Here is a 22,475-nt window from a genome sequence, read left to right on the forward strand (position 1 = left end):
TCAGCTGTGTATTATCGATGGGTGAGTGTCGTGGCTCAGCAGTGTATTATCGATGGGTGTTGTTTCTCAGCTGTGTATTATCGATGGGTGAGTGTCGTGGCTCAGCTGTGTATTATCGATGGGTGAGTGTCGTATCTCAGCTGTGTATTATCGATGGGTGAGTGTCGTATCTCAGCTGTGTATTATCGATGGGTGAGTGTTGTATCTCAGCTTTGTATTATTGATGGGTGAGTGCCGCATGTCAGCTTTGTATTATCGATGGGTGTCGTATCTCAGCTGTGTATTATCGATGGATGTCGTATCTCAGCTTTGTATTATCGATGGGTGAGTGTCGTAGCTCAGCTGTGTATTATCGATGGGTGTCGTATCTCAGTTTTGTATTATCGATGGGTGAGTGTCGTGGCTCAGCTGTGTATTATCGATGGGTGAGTGTCGTATCTCAGCTGTATTATCGATGGGTGAGTGTCGTATCTCAGCTTTGTATTATTGATGGATGTCGTATCTCAGTTTTGTATTATCGATGGGTGAGTGTCGTGGCTCAGCTGTGTATTATCGATGGGTGTTGTTTCTCAGCTGTGTATTATCGATGGGTGAGTGTCGTGGCTCAGCTGTGTATTATCGATGGGTGAGTGTCGTATCTCAGCTGTGTATTATCGATGGGTGTAGTATCTCAGCTGTGTATTATCGATGGGTGTCGCATCTCAGCTGTGTATTATCGATGGGGGTCGTATCTCAGCTGTGTATTATCGATGGGTGTCGTATCTCAGCTGTGTATTATCGATGGGTGTCATATCTCAGCTGTGTATTATTGATGGGTGAGTGTCGTATCTCAGCTGTATTATCGATGGATGAGTGTCGTATCTCAGTTGTATTATCGATGTGTGAGTGTCGTATCTCAGCTGTGTATTATCGATGGGTGTCGTATCTCAGCTGTGTATTATTGATGGGTGTCGTATCTCAGCTGTGTATTATCGATGGGTGTCGTGTCTCAGCTGTGTATTATCGATGGGTGAGTGTCGTATCTCAGCTGTGTATTATCGATGGGTGAGTGTCGTATCTCAGCTGTATTATCGATGGGTGAGTGTCGTATCTCAGCTTTGTATTATTGATGGATGTCGTATCTCAGTTTTGTATTATCGATGGGTGAGTGTCGTGGCTCAGCAGTGTATTATCGATGGGTGTTGTTTCTCAGCTGTGTATTATCGATGGGTGAGTGTCGTGGCTCAGCTGTGTATTATCGATGGGTGAGTGTCGTATCTCAGCTGTGTATTATCGATGGGTGTCGTATCTCAGCTGTGTATTATCGATGGGTGTCGCATCTCAGCTGTGTATTATCGATGGGGGTCGTATCTCAGCTGTGTATTATCGATGGGTGTCGTATCTCAGCTGTGTATTATCGATGGGTGTCATATCTCAGCTGTGTATTATTGATGGGTGAGTGTCGTATCTCAGCTGTATTATCGATGGGTGAGTGTCGTATCTCAGCTGTATTATCGATGTGTGAGTCGTATCAGCTGTGTATTATCGATGGGTGTCGTATCTCAGCTGTGTATTATTGATGGGTGTCGTATCTCAGCTGTGTATTATCGATGGGTGAGTCGTATCTCAGCTTTGTATTATCGATGGGTGAGTCGTATCTCAGCTGTATTATCGATGGGTGAGTGTTGTATCTCAGCTGTATTATCGATGTGTGAGTGTCGTATCTCAGCTGTGTATTATCGATGGGTGTCGTATCTCAGCTGTGTAGTATCGATGGGTGAGTGTCGTATCTCAGCTGTATTATCGATGTGTGAGTGTCGTATCTCAGCTGTGTATTATCGATGTGTGTCGTATCTCAGCTGTATTATCGATGGGTGAGTGTCGTATCTCAGCTTTGTATTATCGATGGGTGTCGTGTCTCAGCTGTGTATTATCGATGTGTGAGTGTCGTATCTCAGCTGTGTATTATCGATGGGTGTCGTATCTCAGCTGTGTATTATTGATGGGTGTCGTATCTCAGCTATGTATTATCGATGGGTGAGTCGTATCTCAGCTTTGTATTATCGATGGGTGAGTCGTATCTCAGCTGTATTATCGATGGGTGAGTGTTGTATCTCAGCTGTGTATTATCGATGGGTGAGTGTCGTATCTCAGCTTTGTATTATTGATGGATGTCGTATCTCAGTTTTGTATTATCGATGGGTGAGTGTCGTGGCTCAGCTGTGTATTATCGATGGGTGTTGTTTCTCAGCTGTGTATTATCGATGGGTGAGTGTCGTATCTCAGCTGTGTATTATCGATGGGTGAGTGTCGTGGCTCAGCAGTGTATTATCGATGGGTGTTGTTTCTCAGCTGTGTATTATCGATGGGTGAGTGTCGTGGCTCAGCTGTGTATTATCGATGGGTGAGTGTCGTATCTCAGCTGTGTATTATCGATGGGTGAGTGTCGTATCTCAGCTGTGTATTATCGATGGGTGAGTGTTGTATCTCAGCTTTGTATTATTGATGGGTGAGTGCCGCATGTCAGCTTTGTATTATCGATGGGTGTCGTATCTCAGCTGTGTATTATCGATGGATGTCGTATCTCAGCTTTGTATTATCGATGGGTGAGTGTCGTAGCTCAGCTGTGTATTATCGATGGGTGTCGTATCTCAGTTTTGTATTATCGATGGGTGAGTGTCGTGGCTCAGCTGTGTATTATCGATGGGTGAGTGTCGTATCTCAGCTGTATTATCGATGGGTGAGTGTCGTATCTCAGCTTTGTATTATTGATGGATGTCGTATCTCAGTTTTGTATTATCGATGGGTGAGTGTCGTGGCTCAGCTGTGTATTATCGATGGGTGTTGTTTCTCAGCTGTGTATTATCGATGGGTGAGTGTCGTGGCTCAGCTGTGTATTATCGATGGGTGAGTGTCGTATCTCAGCTGTGTATTATCGATGGGTGTAGTATCTCAGCTGTGTATTATCGATGGGTGTCGCATCTCAGCTGTGTATTATCGATGGGGGTCGTATCTCAGCTGTGTATTATCGATGGGTGTCGTATCTCAGCTGTGTATTATCGATGGGTGTCATATCTCAGCTGTGTATTATTGATGGGTGAGTGTCGTATCTCAGCTGTATTATCGATGGATGAGTGTCGTATCTCAGTTGTATTATCGATGTGTGAGTGTCGTATCTCAGCTGTGTATTATCGATGGGTGTCGTATCTCAGCTGTGTATTATTGATGGGTGTCGTATCTCAGCTGTGTATTATCGATGGGTGTCGTGTCTCAGCTGTGTATTATCGATGGGTGAGTGTCGTATCTCAGCTGTGTATTATCGATGGGTGAGTGTCGTATCTCAGCTGTATTATCGATGGGTGAGTGTCGTATCTCAGCTTTGTATTATTGATGGATGTCGTATCTCAGTTTTGTATTATCGATGGGTGAGTGTCGTGGCTCAGCAGTGTATTATCGATGGGTGTTGTTTCTCAGCTGTGTATTATCGATGGGTGAGTGTCGTGGCTCAGCTGTGTATTATCGATGGGTGAGTGTCGTATCTCAGCTGTGTATTATCGATGGGTGTCGTATCTCAGCTGTGTATTATCGATGGGTGTCGCATCTCAGCTGTGTATTATCGATGGGGGTCGTATCTCAGCTGTGTATTATCGATGGGTGTCGTATCTCAGCTGTGTATTATCGATGGGTGTCATATCTCAGCTGTGTATTATTGATGGGTGAGTGTCGTATCTCAGCTGTATTATCGATGGGTGAGTGTCGTATCTCAGCTGTATTATCGATGTGTGAGTCGTATCAGCTGTGTATTATCGATGGGTGTCGTATCTCAGCTGTGTATTATTGATGGGTGTCGTATCTCAGCTGTGTATTATCGATGGGTGAGTCGTATCTCAGCTTTGTATTATCGATGGGTGAGTCGTATCTCAGCTGTATTATCGATGGGTGAGTGTTGTATCTCAGCTGTATTATCGATGTGTGAGTGTCGTATCTCAGCTGTGTATTATCGATGGGTGTCGTATCTCAGCTGTGTAGTATCGATGGGTGAGTGTCGTATCTCAGCTGTATTATCGATGTGTGAGTGTCGTATCTCAGCTGTGTATTATCGATGTGTGTCGTATCTCAGCTGTATTATCGATGGGTGAGTGTCGTATCTCAGCTTTGTATTATCGATGGGTGTCGTGTCTCAGCTGTGTATTATCGATGTGTGAGTGTCGTATCTCAGCTGTGTATTATCGATGGGTGTCGTATCTCAGCTGTGTATTATTGATGGGTGTCGTATCTCAGCTATGTATTATCGATGGGTGAGTCGTATCTCAGCTTTGTATTATCGATGGGTGAGTCGTATCTCAGCTGTATTATCGATGGGTGAGTGTTGTATCTCAGCTGTGTATTATCGATGGGTGAGTGTCGTATCTCAGCTATATTATCGATGGGTGAGTGTCGCATCTCAGCTTTGTATTATCGATGGGTGAGTGTCGCATCTCAGCTTTGTACTATTGATGGGTGAGTGTCGTATCTCAGCTTTGTATTATCGATGGGTGAGTGTCGTATCTCAGCTGTGTATTATCGATGGGTGAGCGTCGTATCTCAGCTGTGTATTATCGATGGGTGAGTGTCGTATCTCAGCTATATTATCGATGGGTGAGTGTCGCATCTCAGCTTTGTACTATTGATGGGTGAGTGTCGTATCTCAGCTGTGTATTATCGATGGGTGTCGTATCTCAGCTGTGTATTAGCGATGGGTGAGTGTTGTATCTCTGCTGTGTATTATCGATGGGTGTTGTATCTCAGCTTTGTATTATCGATGGGTGAGTGTCGTAGCTCAGCTGTGTATTATTGATGGGTGTCGTAGCTCAGCTGTGTATTATCGATGGGTGAGTGTCGTAGCTCAGCTGTGTATTATCGATGGGTGTGTCGTAGCTCAGCTGTGTATTATCGATGGATGTCGTAGCTCAGCTGTGTATTATCGATGGGCGAGTGTCGTAGCTCAGCTGTGTATTATCGATGGGTGTTGTTTCTCAGCTGTGTATTATCGATGGGTGAGTGTCGTGGCTCAGCTGTGTATTATCGATGGGTGAGTGTCGTATCTCAGCTGTGTATTATCGATGGGTGTCGTATCTCAGCTGTGTATTATCGATGGGTGTCGCATCTCAGCTGTGTATTATCGATGGGGGTCGTATCTCAGCTGTGTATTATCGATGGGTGTCGTATCTCAGCTGTGTATTATCGATGGGTGTCATATCTCAGCTGTGTATTATTGATGGGTGAGTGTCGTATCTCAGCTGTATTATCGATGGGTGAGTGTCGTATCTCAGCTGTATTATCGATGTGTGAGTCGTATCAGCTGTGTATTATCGATGGGTGTCGTATCTCAGCTGTGTATTATTGATGGGTGTCGTATCTCAGCTGTGTATTATCGATGGGTGAGTCGTATCTCAGCTTTGTATTATCGATGGGTGAGTCGTATCTCAGCTGTATTATCGATGGGTGAGTGTTGTATCTCAGCTGTATTATCGATGTGTGAGTGTCGTATCTCAGCTGTGTATTATCGATGGGTGTCGTATCTCAGCTGTGTAGTATCGATGGGTGAGTGTCGTATCTCAGCTGTATTATCGATGTGTGAGTGTCGTATCTCAGCTGTGTATTATCGATGTGTGTCGTATCTCAGCTGTATTATCGATGGGTGAGTGTCGTATCTCAGCTTTGTATTATCGATGGGTGTCGTGTCTCAGCTGTGTATTATCGATGTGTGAGTGTCGTATCTCAGCTGTGTATTATCGATGGGTGTCGTATCTCAGCTGTGTATTATTGATGGGTGTCGTATCTCAGCTGTGTATTATCGATGGGTGAGTCGTATCTCAGCTTTGTATTATCGATGGGTGAGTCGTATCTCAGCTGTATTATCGATGGGTGAGTGTTGTATCTCAGCTGTGTATTATCGATGGGTGAGTGTCGTATCTCAGCTATATTATCGATGGGTGAGTGTCGCATCTCAGCTTTGTATTATCGATGGGTGAGTGTCGCATCTCAGCTTTGTACTATTGATGGGTGAGTGTCGTATCTCAGCTTTGTATTATCGATGGGTGAGTGTCGTATCTCAGCTGTGTATTATCGATGGGTGAGCGTCGTATCTCAGCTGTGTATTATCGATGGGTGAGCGTCGTATCTCAGCTGTGTATTATCGATGGGTGAGTGTTGTATCTCAGCTTTGTACTATTGATGGGTGAGTGTCGTATCTCAGCTTTGCATTATCGATGGGTGAGTGTCGTATCTCAGCTTTGTATTATCGATGGGTGAGCGTCGTATCTCAGCTGTGTATTATCGATGGGTGAGTGTCGTATCTCAGCTATATTATCGATGGGTGAGTGTCGCATCTCAGCTTTGTACTATTGATGGGTGAGTGTCGTATCTCAGCTGTGTATTATCGATGGGTGTCGTATCTCAGCTGTGTATTAGCGATGGGTGAGTGTTGTATCTCTGCTGTGTATTATCGATGGGTGTTGTATCTCAGCTTTGTATTATCGATGGGTGTTGTTTCTCAGCTGTGTATTATTGATGGGTGTCGTAGCTCAGCTGTGTATTATCGATGGGTGAGTGTCGTAGCTCAGCTGTGTATTATCGATGGGTGTGTCGTAGCTCAGCTGTGTATTATCGATGGATGTCGTAGCTCAGCTGTGTATTATCGATGGGCGAGTGTCGTAGCTCAGCTGTGTATTATCGATGGGTGTTGTTTCTCAGCTGTGTATTATCGATGGGTGAGTGTCGTATCTCAGCTGTGTATTATCGATGGGTGTTGTTTCTCAGCTGTGTATTATCGATGGGTGTCGTATCTCAGCTGTGTATTATCGATGGGTGTCGTATCTCAGCTGTGTATTATCAGTGGGTGTCGTATCTCAGCTGTGTATTATCGATGGGTGTCGTATCTCAGCTGTGTATTATCGATGGGTGTCGTATCTCAGCTGTGTATTATTGATGGGTGTCGTATCTCAGCTTTGTATTATCGATGGGTGAGTGTCGTATCTCAGCTGTGTATTATTGATGGGTGTCGTATCTCAGCTGTGTAATATCGATGGATGTCGTATCTCAGCTTTGTATTATCGATGGGTGAGTGTCGTAGCTCAGCTGTGTATTATCGATGGGTGTCGTATCTCAGCTGTGTATTATTGATGGGTGTCGTATCTCAGCTTTGTATTATCGATGGGTGAGTGTCGTATCTCAGCTGTGTATTATTGATGGGTGTCGTATCTCAGCTGTGTAATATCGATGGATGTCGTATCTCAGCTTTGTATTATCGATGGGTGAGTGTCGTAGCTCAGCTGTGTATTATCGATGGGTGTCGTATTTCAGTTTTGTATTATCGATGGGTGAGTGTCGTTGCTCAGCTGTGTATTATCGATGGGTGAGTGTCGTATCTCAGCTGTGTATTATCGATGGGTGAGTGTCGTATCTCAGCTGTATTATCGATGGGTGAGTGTCGTATCTCAGCTTTGTATTATCGATGGGTGAGTGTCGTATCTCAGCTTTGTATTATCGATGGGTGAGTGTCGTAGCTCAGCTGTGTATTATTGATGGGTGTCGTAGCTCAGCTGTGTATTATCGATGGGTGAGTGTCGTAGCTCAGCTGTGTATTATCGATGGGTGTGTCGTAGCTCAGCTGTGTATTATCGATGGATGTCGTAGCTCAGCTGTGTATTATCGATGGGCGAGTGTCGTAGCTCAGCTGTGTATTATCGATGGGTGTTGTTTCTCAGCTGTGTATTATCGATGGGTGAGTGTCGTATCTCAGCTGTGTATTATCGATGGGTGTCGTATCTCAGCTGTGTATTATCGATGGGTGTCGTATCTCAGCTGTGTATTATCGATGGGTGTCGTATCTCAGCTGTGTATTATCAGTGGGTGTCGTATCTCAGCTGTGTATTATCGATGGGTGTCGTATCTCAGCTGTGTATTATCGATGGGTGTCGTATCTCAGCTGTGTATTATTGATGGGTGTCGTATCTCAGCTGTGTAATATCGATGGATGTCGTATCTCAGCTTTGTATTATCGATGGGTGAGTGTCGTTGCTCAGCTGTGTATTATCGATGGGTGAGTGTCGTATCTCAGCTGTGTATTATCGATGGGTGAGTGTCGTATCTCAGCTGTATTATCGATGGGTGAGTGTCGTATCTCAGCTGTATTATCGATGGGTGAGTGTCGTATCTCAGCTTTGTATTATTGATGGATGTCGTATCTCAGTTTTGTATTATCGATGGGTGAGTGTCGTGGCTCAGCAGTGTATTATCGATGGGTGTTGTTTCTCAGCTGTGTATTATCGATGGGTGAGTGTCGTGGCTCAGCTGTGTATTATCGATGGGTGAGTGTCGTATCTCAGCTGTGTTTTATCGATGGGTGTTGTTTCTCAGCTTTGTAGCTTTGTATTATCGATGGGTGAGTGTCGTATCTCAGCTGTGTATTATCGATGGATGTCGTATCTCAGCTTTGTATTATCGACGGGTGAGTGTCGTAGCTCAGCTGTGTATTATCGATGGGTGTCGTATCTCAGCTGTCTATTATTGATGGGTGAGTGTCGTATCTCAGTTTTGTATTATCGATGGGTGAGTGTCGTGGCTCAGCTGTGTATTATCGATGGGTGTCGTATCTCAGCTGTGTATTATCGATGGGTGAGTGTCGTATCTCAGTTTTGTATTATCGATGGGTGAGTGTCGTATCTCAGCTTTGTATTATCGATGGGCGTCATGTCTCAGCTGTGTATTATCGATGGGTGAGTGTTGTATCGCAGCTGTGTATTATCGATGGGTGTCGTATCTCAGCTGTGTATTATCGATGGGTGAGTGTCGTATCTCAGCTGTGTATTATCGATGGGTGAGTGTCGTATCTCAGCTGTGTATTATCGATGGATGTCGTATCTCAGCTTTGTATTATCGATGGGTGTCGTGTCTCAGCTGTGTATTATCGATGGGTGAGTGTCGTATCTCAGCTGTATTATCGATGGGTGAGTGTCGTATCTCAGCTGTGTATTATCGATGGGGGTCGTATCTCAGCTGTGTATTATCGATGGGTGTCATATCTCAGCTGCGTATTATCGATGGGTGTCGCATCTCAGCTGTGTATTATCGATGGGGGTCGTATCTCAGCTGTGTATTATCGATGGGTGTCGTATCTCAGCTGTGTATTATCGATGGGTGTCATATCTCAGCTGTGTATTATTGATGGGTGTGTCATATCTCAGCTGTATTATCGATGGGTGAGTGTCGTATCTCAGCTGTATTATCGATGTGTGAGTGTCGTATCTCAGCTGTGTATTATCGATGGGTGTCGCATCTCAGCTGTGTATTATTGATGGGTGTCGTATCTCAGCTGTGTATTATCGATGGGTGAGTCGTATCTCAGCTTTGTATTATCGATGGGTGAGTCGTATCTCAGCTGTATTATCGATGGGTGAGTGTTGTATCTCAGCTGTATTATCGATGTGTGAGTGTCGTATCTCAGCTGTGTATTATCGATGGGTGTCGTATCTCAGCTGTGTATTATCGATGGGTGAGTGTCGTATCTCAGCTGTATTATCGATGGGTGAGTGTCGTATCTCAGCTGTATTATCGATGTGTGAGTGTCGTATCTCAGCTGTGTATTATCGATGGGTGTCGTATCTCAGCTGTGTATTATCGATGGGTGTCGTATCTCAGCTGTGTATTATTGATGGGTGTCGTATCTCAGCTGTGTATTATCGATGGGTGAGTCGTATCTCAGCTTTGTATTATCGATGGGTGAGTCGTATCTCAGCTGTATTATCGATGGGTGAGTGTTGTATCTCAGCTATATTCTCGATGGGTGAGTGTCGCATCTCAGCTTTGTATTATCGATGGGTGAGTGTCGCATCTCAGCTTTGTATTATCGATGGGTGAGCGTCGTATCTCAGCTATATTCTCGATGGGTGAGTGTCGCATCTCAGCTTTGTATTATTGATGGGTGAGTGTCGTATCTCAGCTTTGTATTATCGATGGGTGAGTGTCGTATCTCAGCTGTGTATTATCGATGGGTGAGCGTCGTATCTCAGCTGTGTATTATCGATGGGTGAGTGTCGTATCTCAGCTTTGTATTATCGATGGGTGAGTGTCGCATCTCAGCTTTGTATTATCGATGGGTGTCGTATCTCAGCTGTGTATTATCGATGGATGTCGTATCTGAGCTTTGTATTATCGATGGGTGAGTGTCGCATCTCAGCTTTGTACTATTGATGGGTGAGTGTCGTATCTCAGCTGTGTATTATCGATGGGTGAGTGTCGCATCTCAGCTTTGTACTATTGATGGGTGAGTGTCGTATCTCAGCTGTGTATTATCGATGGGTGTCGTATCTCAGCTGTGTATTAGCGATGGGTGAGTGTTGTATCTCTGCTGTGTATTATCGATGGGTGTTGTATCTCAGCTTTGTATTATCGATGGGTGAGTGTCGTAGCTCAGCTGTGTATTATTGATGGGTGTCGTAGCTCAGCTGTGTATTATCGATGGGTGAGTGTCGTAGCTCAGCTGTGTATTAGGGATGGGTGTGTCGTAGCTCAGCTGTGTATTATCGATGGATGTCGTAGCTCAGCTGTGTATTATCGATGGGCGAGTGTCGTAGCTCAGCTGTGTATTATCGATGGGTGTTGTTTCTCAGCTGTGTATTATCGATGGGTGTCGTATCTCAGCTGTGTATTATCGATGGGTGTCGTATCTCAGCTGTGTATTATCAATGGGTGTCGTATCTCAGCTGTGTATTATCGATGGGTGTCGTATCTCAGCTGTGTATTATCGATGGGTGTCGTATCTCAGCTGTGTATTATTGATGGGTGTCGTATCTCAGCTGTGTAATATCGATGGATGTCGTATCTCAGCTTTGTATTATCGATGGGTGAGTGTCGTAGCTCAGCTGTGTATTATCGATGGGTGAGTGTCGTAGCTCAGCTGTGTATTATCGATGGGTGTCGTATTTCAGTTTTGTATTATCAATGGGTGTCGTATCTCAGCTGTGTATTATCGATGGGTGTCGTATCTCAGCTGTGTAATATCGATGGATGTCGTATCTCAGCTTTGTATTATCGATGGGTGAGTGTCGTTGCTCAGCTGTGTATTATCGATGGGTGAGTGTCGTATCTCAGCTGTGTATTATCGATGGGTGAGTGTCGTATCTCAGCTGTATTATCGATGGGTGAGTGTCGTATCTCAGCTTTGTATTATTGATGGATGTCGTATCTCAGTTTTGTATTATCGATGGGTGAGTGTCGTGGCTCAGCAGTGTATTATCGATGGGTGTTGTTTCTCAGCTGTGTATTATCGATGGGTGAGTGTCGTGGCTCAGCTGTGTATTATCGATGGGTGAGTGTCGTATCTCAGCTGTGTTTTATCGATGGGTGTTGTTTCTCAGCTTTGTATTATCGATGGGTGAGTGTCGTATCTCAGCTGTGTATTATCGATGGATGTCGTATCTCAGCTTTGTATTATCGACGGGTGAGTGTCGTAGCTCAGCTGTGTATTATCGATGGGTGTCGTATCTCAGCTGTGTATTATCGATGGGCGAGTGTCGTAGCTCAGCTGTGTATTATCGATGGGTGTTGTTTCTCAGCTGTGTATTATCGATGGGTGTCGTATCTCAGCTGTGTATTATCGATGGGTGTCGTATCTCAGCTGTGTATTATCAATGGGTGTCGTATCTCAGCTGTGTATTATCGATGGGTGTCGTATCTCAGCTGTGTATTATCGATGGGTGTCGTATCTCAGCTGTGTATTATTGATGGGTGTCGTATCTCAGCTGTGTAATATCGATGGATGTCGTATCTCAGCTTTGTATTATCGATGGGTGAGTGTCGTAGCTCAGCTGTGTATTATCGATGGGTGAGTGTCGTAGCTCAGCTGTGTATTATCGATGGGTGTCGTATTTCAGTTTTGTATTATCAATGGGTGTCGTATCTCAGCTGTGTATTATCGATGGGTGTCGTATCTCAGCTGTGTAATATCGATGGATGTCGTATCTCAGCTTTGTATTATCGATGGGTGAGTGTCGTTGCTCAGCTGTGTATTATCGATGGGTGAGTGTCGTATCTCAGCTGTGTATTATCGATGGGTGAGTGTCGTATCTCAGCTGTATTATCGATGGGTGAGTGTCGTATCTCAGCTTTGTATTATTGATGGATGTCGTATCTCAGTTTTGTATTATCGATGGGTGAGTGTCGTGGCTCAGCAGTGTATTATCGATGGGTGTTGTTTCTCAGCTGTGTATTATCGATGGGTGAGTGTCGTGGCTCAGCTGTGTATTATCGATGGGTGAGTGTCGTATCTCAGCTGTGTTTTATCGATGGGTGTTGTTTCTCAGCTTTGTATTATCGATGGGTGAGTGTCGTATCTCAGCTGTGTATTATCGATGGATGTCGTATCTCAGCTTTGTATTATCGACGGGTGAGTGTCGTAGCTCAGCTGTGTATTATCGATGGGTGTCGTATCTCAGCTGTGTATTATCGATGGGTGAGTGTCGTATCTCAGTTTTGTATTATCGATGGGTGAGTGTCGTATCTCAGCTTTGTATTATCGATGGGTGTCGTATCTCAGCTGTGTATTATCGATGGGTGAGTGTCGTATCTCAGCTGTGTATTATCGATGGGTGAGTGTCGTATCTCAGCTGTGTATTATCGATGGATGTCGTATCTCAGCTTTGTATTATCGATGGGTGTCGTGTCTCAGCTGTGTATTATCGATGGGTGAGTGTCGTATCTCAGCTGTGTATTATCGATGGGTGAGTGTCGTATCTCAGCTGTATTATCGATGGGTGAGTGTCGTATCTCAGCTGTGTATTATCGATGGGGGTCGTATCTCAGCTGTGTATTATCGATGGGTGTCATATCTCAGCTGCGTATTATCGATGGGTGTCGCATCTCAGCTGTGTATTATCGATGGGGGTCGTATCTCAGCTGTGTATTATCGATGGGTGTCGTATCTCAGCTGTGTATTATCGATGGGTGTCATATCTCAGCTGTGTATTATTGATGGGTGTGTCGTATCTCAGCTGTATTATCGATGGGTGAGTGTCGTATCTCAGCTGTATTATCGATGTGTGAGTGTCGTATCTCAGCTGTGTATTATCGATGGGTGTCGCATCTCAGCTGTGTATTATTGATGGGTGTCGTATCTCAGCTGTGTATTATCGATGGGTGAGTCGTATCTCAGCTTTGTATTATCGATGGGTGAGTCGTATCTCAGCTGTATTATCGATGGGTGAGTGTTGTATCTCAGCTGTATTATCGATGTGTGAGTGTCGTATCTCAGCTGTGTATTATCGATGGGTGTCGTATCTCAGCTGTATTATCGATGGGTGAGTGTCGTATCTCAGCTGTATTATCGATGTGTGAGTGTCGTATCCCAGCTGTGTATTATCGATGGGTGTCGTGTCTCAGCTGTGTATTATAGATGGGTGTCATATCTCAGCTGTGTATTATCGATGGGTGAGTCGTATCTCAGCTTTGTATTATCGATGGGTGAGTCGTATCTCAGCTGTATTATCGATGGGTGAGTGTTGTATCTCAGCTGTGTATTATCGATGGGTGAGTGTCGTATCTCAGCTATATTATCGATGGGTAAGTGTCGCATCTCAGCTTTGTATTATTGATGGGTGAGTGTCGTATCTCAGCTTTGTACTATTGATGGGTGAGTGTCGTATCTCAGCTGTGTATTATCGATGGGTGAGCGTCGTATCTCAGCTGTGTATTATCGATGGGTGAGCGTCGTATCTCAGCTGTATTATCGATGGGTGAGTGTTGTATCTCAGCTGTGTATTATCGATGGGTGAGTGTCGTATCTCAGCTATATTATCGATGGGTGAGTGTCGCATCTCAGCTTTGTACTATTGATGGGTGAGTGTCGTATCTCAGCTGTGTATTATCGATGGGTGAGTGTCGCATCTCAGCTTTGTACTATTGATGGGTGAGTGTCGTATCTCAGCTGTGTATTATCGATGGGTGAGTGTCGTGGCTCAGCTGTGTATTAGCGATGGGTGAGTGTTGTATCTCTGCTGTGTATTATCGATGGGTGTTGTATCTCAGCTTTGCATTATCGATGTGTGAGTGTCGTAGCTCAGCTGTGTGTTATCGATGGGTGTCGTAGCTCAGCTGTGTATTATCGATGGGTGAGTGTCGTAGCTCAGCTGTGTATTATCGATGGGTGAGTGTCGTAGCTCAGCTGTGTATTATCGATGGGTGTTGTTTCTCAGCTGTGTATTATCGATGGGTGTCGTATCTCAGCTGTGTATTATCGATGGGTGTCGTATCTCAGCTGTGTATTATCGATGGGTGTCGTATCTCAGCTGTGTATTATCAATGGGTGTCGTATCTCAGCTGTGTATTATCGCTGGGGGTCGTATCTCAGCTGTGTATTATCGATGGGTGTCGTATCTCAGCTGTGTATTATCGATGGGGGTCGTATCTCAGCTGTGTATTATCGATGGGGGTCGTATCTCAGCTGTGTATTATCGATGGGTGTCGTATCTCAGCTGTGAATTATCGATGGGTGTCGTATCTCAGCTGTGTATTATCGATGGGTGAGTCTCCGGGTCTCTGAGCTCCTCGAAGGATAAGACGCAGAGGGTTATCCTGGAACCTCTCGATGGTCACTGGAGATGGAGCGCAGCAGAGCCCAGGCGTGTACTGTGAACTCCAGAATAATGTAAAGACTTGTATCCATCGTTCATGACCACCGGTTGTTGCAAGCACTTTACAACTGATGAAGTACTTTTGAAGTGTACTCACTGTACAGTCGGGAGTGCAGCAGCCAATTTGCGCATAGTAAGCTCCCACAGATTGCAGTACGGTTCTGACCACATAACGTGTTTCTGTGCTGCCGTTCGACAGATAAACATCACAATAATTCCCTTGTTCTTTTTCAAAATGGTGCTGGGGTATTTTGATGTTCACCCGAGAGGACACACAGACCCTTGGTTTTAACGTGTCATCTGAAAGATAGAGCCTCCAAATGTGCAGCACTCTTTCCGTACCGCATGGGAATGTCCGCTTCGAATTTTGTGCTCGAGTGGAATTTTTTTTTTTAAAGTATTTTATTACAAACATGTATTAAAACAGGTTACAGCAAATAAACACCCCGGGAAACATTCTTCCCAACTATCAACTATACAGTCTGTACAGATTTTCACCTTGTTTCAACCTCCTCCCCCTGCGACGAACAGCTCTTCCAACACGGTCACAAACACCCTTTCTCAAACTCCCCCGCTGAGCCCCTTAACTTACACTTTATCTTCTCGAACCGCAGAAAGTCGCACAGGTCACCCAACCAAGCCGCTACCCCCGGTGGCGATGCCGACCCCCACTCCAGCAAAATTCGCCGCCGTGCAATCAGAGCGGCGAAGGCCACGACATCGGCCTTCCTCCTCCCCATGAGCTCCGGCTTCTCTGAAACCCCGAATATCGCCACCAAAGGGTCAACCTCCTCCTCCACTATCCTGGCTAAGACCGCGAACACTCCCACCCCGAATCTTCCCAATTTTCGCATCCCAAAACATGTGCGCATGATCGTGCTGAAGTGGAATTTGACCCCACGACCTTCTGATCGGCAGGGCCACGGCCAACGTGGAGTGGGGAGCATGAAAAGTGACCATCAGGGGCAAGATGATAAGAGTCCACATGACGAATGTGATATAAAATAGTTACTTTAGAGATATTAGTTCCTGTAACGTAGATATAGGCCGGTCTAATTCTGTTATTTCACAAAGGATTTCAGAACGCATGGCAGGCAAGGGGGAGGGGTGTCCAGCGAAGGAGGAGAAAAGGATGCTGGGTGATAGGAGGCCAGAGGAAGGGATGAGAAGTGAGCCAATTAGGATGTATGGCCAGGTCAGGAGGGGTATAGGGGTATGGGACTCACTCGATTCGGGGGACTCAGGAGGCAGCTTGTCTCCTGTGTTTGTGTGAAACGAGTCAGACTTGCAAGTCAAATAAAATCAACGAATGCAATGCCTGCAAATCCATCTCGAGTTTTATTGAGGCCAGACTGACGGGTAAAGAATGAATGATTCTCACACAGGGCTGGAGTACATTCCAAGACTTCATCTTCGATGTGCTTGTGTTTCAGCTTCTTGTGTCTTGTTCCTGACGCAGTGAAGACCTCTGACCTCGTGGCAGGCTGCGGGTACGACACGTATCTTGTGGACGCACATCGAATGGTAAGCTGGCTATTTGCCTTGCTGGTGGACGAGTATGGTGGGTTGCGGGCGGGTTGGGGGTTTGGTTAATGCAAGGGATTAACATTTTGTACCCAATGTCTAAAACAAAATGCTGGTATTACTAACTTGCTTTGTGGTGTTTTGAAAGTGATACTCAGCAGCTAGGAGGAAGGTTTACCCTTTCTGTAGCAGAGTTGGGACAGCCTATCCCAGTTACAATACCATCTTATACAGGAAGAAGTCTTGCAACACCAAGTTAAAGTCCAACAGGTTTATTTGGAATCACTAGCTTTCGGAGCGCAGCTCCTTCCTCAGGTGAGTCTCGTACGGATCTTATACAGGCTCACCTTGTTCGTTGACTCTCCAGTATGGCACGGGGAGATCCACTGTCACTTGGTAGAACTTAATGCCCACTGTCCAGTCCTGTAGCTTAAGATTACTCTTCGGTACACGCGACCAAAGACATGCTGAGGCCAGGTTGAATTCCAAACTGTACACCTTTGCTCTGTTCTGCAGTTCCAGGGTTGCTGTGTTAATGCCAGGCAGTGGAAGTGGCCTCTTGTCCCCAAACATTTGGAAAGCTGCGAGCCCAGCGGGACATTCTACGAAGGCGATTTCCTGAAAGTCCTCTTTGACAGAATGGCACAGATCTTGCAGCAGGTAACTTGCAAACCAAAAGGGCCGATCAAAACTGGGATTGTCGATCATTGCTGCTTTCCGAATGCTATCGACTGACACAGATGCGGGATCTTGTCCCTGACGCGTTGCACAATCTATTCCAGGTCAAATTCCAAAGCTGTGGCAGTCGTGGTTGAGTGGGTAGCACTCTCTCAGAGTCAGAGGATTGTTGGTTCAGGTCCCCCTCCAGCGACTTAGCTCAAAACCCAGGCCGACGCTCACTGTCAGAGGGTCAGTACTGAGGGAGTGCCGCACTGTCAGAGGGTCAGTACTGAGGGAGTGCTGCACTGTCAGAGGGTCAGTACTGAGGGAGTGCTGCACTGTCAGAGGGTCAGTACTGAGGGAGTGCTGCACTGTCAGAGGGTCAGTACTGAGGGAGAGCTGCACTGTCAGAGGGTCAGTACTGAGGGAATGCTGCACTGCCAGAGGGTCAGTGCTGAAGGAGTGCTGCACTGTCAGAGGGTCAGTGCTGAGGGAGTGCTGCACTGTCAGAGGGTCAGTGCTGAGGGAGTGCTGCACTGTCAGAGGGTCAGTACTGAGGGAGTGCTGCACTGTCAGAGGGTCAGTACTGAGGGAGTGCCGCACTGTCAGAGGGTCAGTACTGAGGGAGTGCCGCACTGTCAGAGGGTCAGCACTGAGGGAGTGCTACACTGTCAGAGGGTCAGTAATGAGGGAGTGCTGCACTGTCAGAGGGTCAGTACTGAGGGAGTGCCGCACTGTCAGAGGGTCAGTACTGAGGGAGTGCTGCACTTTCAGAGGGTCAGTACTGAGGGAGTGCTGCACTGTCAGAGGGTCAGTACTGAGGGAGCCCCGCACTGTCAGAGTGCCGTTACTGAGGGGGCGCTGCACGGTCAGAGGGTCAGTACTGAGGGAGTGCTGCACTGTCAGAGGGTCAGTACTGAGGGAGTGCTGCACTGTCAGGGGGTCAGTACTGAGGGAGTGCTGCACTGTCAGAGGGTCAGTACTGAGGGAGTGCTGCACTGTCAGAGGGTCAGTACTGAGGGAGTGCTGCACTGTCAGAGGGTCAGTACTGAGGGAGTGCTGCACTGTCAGAGGGTCAGTACTGAGGGAGTGCTGCACTGTCAGAGGGTCAGTACTGAGGGAGTGCTGCACTGTCAGAGGGTCAGTACTGAGGGAGTGCTGCACTGTCAGAGGGTCAGTACTGAGGGAGTGCTGCACTGTCAGAGGGTCAGTACTGAGGGAGTGCTGCACTGTCAGAGGGTCAGTACTGAGGGAGTGCTGCACTGTCAGAGGGTCAGTACTGAGGGAGTGCTGCACTGTCAGAGGGTCAGTACTGAGGGAGCGCTGCACTGTGAGAATGCCGTAACTGAGGGGGTGCTGCACTGTCAGAGTGCCATTACTGAGGGGGTGCTGCACTGTTGCAGGGGCACTGAGGGAGCGCTGCACTGTCAAGAGTGCAATTATTGAGCACCACAATGTTGCGGGGCAGTACTGAATCAACGCAGCACTTTCTCCAGGGTAGTACTGAGGGAGTGGTGCACTGTTGGAGGTCAGATGAGATATTAAACAAACTCCTCACTTACCCTCTGGTGGGTGTGAAAAGATCTTTCAGCACTAATTAAAGAAGAGGGGAGTTCTTTTAACTCCTAAGAACAGTTGATTTGGTTATTATCTCATTGTGGGATCTTATCTGGGCACAAATTAGCTTTCAAAGAGAGGAAGTCATTGGCTGAGAGACACTTTGGGACACCCTGAGGCCTTTCGAGGTGCAATAAAAATTCAATCTCGCTTCCTCTGGGAAGTTGGGTGTCTCTCCACAGGGTTGCTGGAGGGTAACTATCACTGAGCTTCTACTGATCGAGAACAATTCATATTCATCAACTTCCTAAAAGTTAAAAAAAGACACCCCAAAAGACGATGTAAAAGCGGAAGTGCGGCTGACCACGTGCTTGGGGGAGGGGTAGACGGTTGGACGGATGAGGGGTGAGAGATGGGGAGGTTTAGGAATCTGAGGTGGCAGTAATTGGTGAGCACGATCAGATATTTAATTACTATTGCTTATTAGGTCTGCATTCAATTCCTCTCCCTGCGCTTAAATTTGTTTGAACGGAATTGCAGCGAAACATTATGCTCTTAATATTTTCCCTTCCAGCCTTATGACTTGAATTTGCAAATCACGTCTGTGGTATCGAAGGTTGCCCTCTTCCCTCACCCCCACCTCCATGAGTATTTACTGGACCCGTACATTAACCTCGCCCCTGGCTGCCGGTCTCTCTTCTCCGTTATTGTTCGAGTGAGTACTCTCATCTTGTTCTGTCATCTGTGGACTTTCCTCCCATCCATCGCCCGGGGTGGGCTGCAATGTGTGCCGAATTAAACCGGCAGCGGTAGTGGTTATAGAGCCAGACGTTACGCAGCTGAGGGAGTGAACGGAACGGTCCCACACTCAATGTAACCATGAACTGTTAAAAAGCCCAATGGAGGGGCAGCAGGGTGGCGCAGTGGTTAGCATTGTTGCCTCACGGCGCCGAGGTCCCAGGTTCGATCCAGGCTCTGGGTCACTGTCCGTGTGGAGTTTGCACATTCTCCCCGTGTCTGCGTGGGTTTCGCCCCCACAACCCAAAGATGTGCAGGGTAGGTGGGATTGGCTATGCTAAATTGCCCCTTAATTGGAAGAAATAAATTGGGTAATTAATTATTTTTTTTTCTTTAAAGCCCAACGGAATCTCTCTCCCGACACCTCGACTGGGTCTGGCGTGCACGTGACTCCAGTCTCACCCTCCCCTCTTCGTGCCCTCTCCACCGTCTGGGGCAATAAATCTCAGACGTGCCAACGTCGCCCACTTCGTAGGATGATCGTGGTGTCATGGCACTGCTTGCCATCTGGCGAGAGTGAACACTGGGAGAAGTTAGTAAAGCAGGAATGGAGAGCACTCTTCCGACCCTCCGAATCCCACATCCTCACAAGATTGGTTGACTTTTTGTTGGTTGACTTTTTGTTTTATATATGTAGAGTAGCCAATTCTTTTTTTCCAATTCAGGGGCAATTTAGCGTGGCCAATCCACCTGCCCTTTGAGTTTTGGTGGGGGGCACGCAGACACGGGGAGAATGTGCAAACTCCACACGGACAGTAACCCGGGACCGGGATCGAACCCGGGTCCTCGGCCCCGTGAGGCAGCAGTGCTAACCACTGTGCCGCCCGTGGGTGCGTGCACACGAGGACTGCAGCGGTTCAAGAATCACCACTCTCCTGTCCCAAGAGCGAATAATAAAAGAAAATCAGTTGTTGATTCCTTAAAAGGTGCCTGTTCTTAAAACAGGTCACCACTGCACTGTTGTGATGACTGTCATATCTCTCGTCTCAGGTAATCGGCGATCTCATGCAGAGGATCCAGAGAATCGCTCAGTTTCCTTCCAAGTTACTGCTGGTCAGGAGACAGCTGATGGGATTGCAACCTGAAAATGAGTAAGTAGCAGGGAATCGTTTTTGTATCTTCCTGATATTCAGGAAGTTGTGCGTCTTCACATTGTTACAACTGTTATCAAAGATGGGCTGTGTCAAAGGAAGCGTTTCTCAATTGACTGAATTTACCGAGACTGAAATGACACCTCGTGTCTTTTAGAACGGGTGTGAAAATATACTCCACATCTTCGCATTAAAAGATTTGCTTTTATTTGTTCAGGAGTTTTCGATTTTATTAAACCACACCGATGCACAACTTGCCATTGAGGGTGGTTTGTGACTGGGAGCTCTCTTTGAAACCTCTACGTTGCCATGCACAGTGTGATATGTTTGGGTCGATAAAGCTCGGAGCTACTTATCAAGCCAACCCCTGTGTGGCTACCACGTTTGCAAACCCCTTCCCAGTTGCACCTCTCCTCTGGGTCTGTAACCCCCACCCCTCCCCGCCTCTTCACTCAAAATTTCCAGATCCCGTCTTTCAGTTGAATGTCCACTCCGGGGCAGTTTAGAGCTGCTGGTGAGGGAGTTGGCTTGTGCCTTTGCAGATTAAGCTACCGCCGGGGTTAATCGAAAGCAAAGGGGGGGTGGGGGGGGGGATCTAATTTTCAATCTGGTGCTGTGCGTCTCCGTCTTCAAATCTTCGCTGAGGTGTGTGTTTGTGCGAATTTTGCAGGTTGGATCATGCCACGCTACTGAAGGCTGTGATTGTCCTGGAGGAATTCTGCAAGGAGCTGGCTGCAATAGCGTTCGTCAAATACCCATCGGAACCGGACTAAACTCGGACTGGCCGCAGTGCCTTCTCTCAAGAGACCACCGGACTGTCACTGGACATTGTACACGTGCGTCCAGCACACTGGCCTGGACAATCCGTCCCTCTTCAGTTTTCTGTTTTAGGTTTAACTGAGTGCGATCGTCACGGTGAGGGACTTTGGAAACTTTTCTCTCTCCTCCCCCCCCCCCCCCCCCCCCCTCCCATCTTAAATTTGGGAGCCGTGGGATGAGCTTGCACCCGGAATGGTGTGGGAACGACAGGGGGAATGGGGTTAATTGCCTATTCCTGTCAGCGGAACGCAGAGGTTAAAATCCGACTGCTGTCCCCCCCTTCCCGACTGCCCCCCTCACCCCCGATTCCTGTCCTCTTTCTGCTTTAAACCCGTCTGTGGCTCACAGCCCCATTAAGGTCTGTCACTGTTTTCAAATAATTCATGATGTGAAATATTTTGAACGTTTCAATGGTAAGAGGGTTGCACAATTGCAAGTTTTTATTTATGTGTAAAGATCAGCGAATCATGTGAGCATACCCCAAAGCGGACTGTTGTTGTTTGTGGATAGAATGATGCGAGGAAGTGGGTGCTTTATAAATCAGCTACTTGTTTCGAGAATGACTCCCGTGTCTCAGGGGGAAGTTGGTGTTGTGGTTTGATCACAGCCAGTAACATCAGCAGCCGGTAGCTACCAACATTTTATTTTGTGATTAAATGGAAAAGATTGAATGTCCATGGTGCTGTGTTTAAAGGATTTTTGGGGACTGTGCTGAAAAGGGACCACAGGGAGTGCTGTCCAGTCAGAGGGACAGGACTGAGGGAGCACCGGCCTGTCATCGGGCAGGGACAGGACTGAGGGAGCACGGCACCATCAGAGGGACAGGACTGAGGGAGCACCGCACCATCAGAGGGGCAGGACTGAGGGAGCACCGCACCATCAGAGGGGCAGGACTGAGGGAGCACCGGCCTGTCATCGGGCAGGGACAGGACTGAGGGAGCACCGGCCTGTCATCGGGCAGGGACAGGACTGAGGGAGCACCGGCCTGTCATCGGGCAGGGACAGGACTGAGGGAGCACCGGCCTGTCATCGGGCAGGGACAGGACTGAGGGAGCACCGGCCTGTCATCGGGCAGGGACAGGACTGAGGGAGCACCGGCCTGTCATCGGGCAGGGACAGGACTGAGGGAGCACCGCACCATCAGAGGGACAGGACTGAGGGAGCACCGGCCTGTCATCGGGCAGGGACAGGACTGAGGGAGCACGGCACCATCAGAGGGGGGGGACTGAGGGAGCACCGGCCTGTCATCGGGCAGGGACAGGACTGAGGGAGCACCGGCCTGTCATCGGGCAGGGACAGGACTGAGGGAGCACCGGCCTGTCATCGGGCAGGGACAGGACTGAGGGAGCACCGGCCTGTCATCGGGCAGGGACAGGAC

General features: G+C 47.2%; 1 protein-coding gene across 1 annotated transcript in view; it reads left to right on the top strand.

The window, feature by feature from the left end:
* Nucleotides 1–21,772, top strand: part of LOC140396960 (FHF complex subunit HOOK interacting protein 2A-like) — a 52,724-nt gene extending 30,952 nt beyond the window's left edge. Inside the window, exons 10-14 of the mRNA XM_072485944.1 lie at nt 16,082–16,172; nt 16,689–16,832; nt 18,964–19,104; nt 20,178–20,278; nt 20,949–21,772. Coding sequence (XP_072342045.1) covers nt 16,082–16,172; nt 16,689–16,832; nt 18,964–19,104; nt 20,178–20,278; nt 20,949–21,051 — 580 coding nt within the window. The 3' untranslated portion in view covers nt 21,052–21,772. The remainder of the gene's footprint in view (nt 1–16,081; nt 16,173–16,688; nt 16,833–18,963; nt 19,105–20,177; nt 20,279–20,948) is intronic.
* The last annotated feature ends 703 nt before the right edge of the window (nt 21,773–22,475 follow it).

This window comes from Scyliorhinus torazame, chromosome 20 (assembly GCF_047496885.1).
Source record: "Scyliorhinus torazame isolate Kashiwa2021f chromosome 20, sScyTor2.1, whole genome shotgun sequence".
Taxonomy (NCBI): Eukaryota; Metazoa; Chordata; class Chondrichthyes; order Carcharhiniformes; family Scyliorhinidae; genus Scyliorhinus; species Scyliorhinus torazame.